Source organism: Penaeus monodon, chromosome 32, assembly GCF_015228065.2.
Source record: "Penaeus monodon isolate SGIC_2016 chromosome 32, NSTDA_Pmon_1, whole genome shotgun sequence".
Taxonomy (NCBI): domain Eukaryota; kingdom Metazoa; phylum Arthropoda; class Malacostraca; order Decapoda; family Penaeidae; genus Penaeus; species Penaeus monodon.
Window position 1 is genome coordinate 7,624,099 of NC_051417.1, and position 854 is coordinate 7,624,952.

Consider the following 854-nt stretch of genomic DNA (forward strand, 5'->3'; position numbering starts at 1 on the left):
ATCAATATGTACAAGATGGAAAATAATCCCGATCAACTGCATTTCATAGATAATGTAAAATCTTATCAAATCTAAGTGTCCATAAAGCCTAGTCATTTTACATCAATGTTACATCTTCCTTTTCTTTCGCTTAAAGTCATGCAATGTTCATTGAAAATGCTCTTGATTTCATACATGGTAAATAGGTATTTACTACCAATAAGCACAGGAAAAGAAAATACTATAAATAAGTGACAAATTTTATATAAAAAGATAAATCGATGTCAAAATTATTGTCATTGTACTTGCATACGTACATCTGCGTGTATGTGTATATTTGTATCTATTAATATATATTTGAAATTAAAGCGCAATCTACAAAGACTTCTGGGTGTCGTAGGGACAGTCAGAACCCTGGACTGTCTTCGTGAAACGGGAGACGTCGACTCCGATATTCTTGAAGGCGGCCTCGCAGCGTCTCAGGTACTGGTCTGCAAGTTTCGGCGAGCGGGAGAAGATGAAGGAGAAGTCGGAGTAGTATCCGAAGTTGTATTCGGTGCAGGAGTAGATGCAGGAGAAGTTCTCGTAATCGGTGTCGAGGATGACATAGGGAGCGATCCAAGCTGGAATAGGGTAATAGGAGATCGTTAGATATTTCAGGAAACAGAATCTGCAAATAAATTTCAGTATTTGTTCATAAAATGCACAACAGAAATCATCCTATTGAGTACTCACATCCCTCATAGTCGACGGAGAGATGAGGGTCTCCAAGAGGCATGGGAAGGATCTGGCCATTGCGCCTCATGAGGTTACCGTCACCGTTGATGCCAGTAGACTTGGCAATGAATTTGTTTCCATCTGCAAATTAGTAATAG

At 39.2% G+C, this 854-nt stretch overlaps 1 protein-coding gene across 1 annotated transcript in view; it reads right to left on the reverse strand.

The window, feature by feature from the left end:
• Positions 1–854, reverse strand: part of LOC119593420 (crustacyanin-C1 subunit-like) — a 1,292-nt gene continuing 438 nt past the window's right edge. The window contains exons 3-4 of the mRNA XM_037942351.1: positions 715–837; positions 1–602 (exon numbers count right to left, since the gene is read on the reverse strand). Coding sequence (XP_037798279.1) covers positions 355–602; positions 715–837 — 371 coding nt within the window. The 3' untranslated portion in view covers positions 1–354. The remainder of the gene's footprint in view (positions 603–714; positions 838–854) is intronic.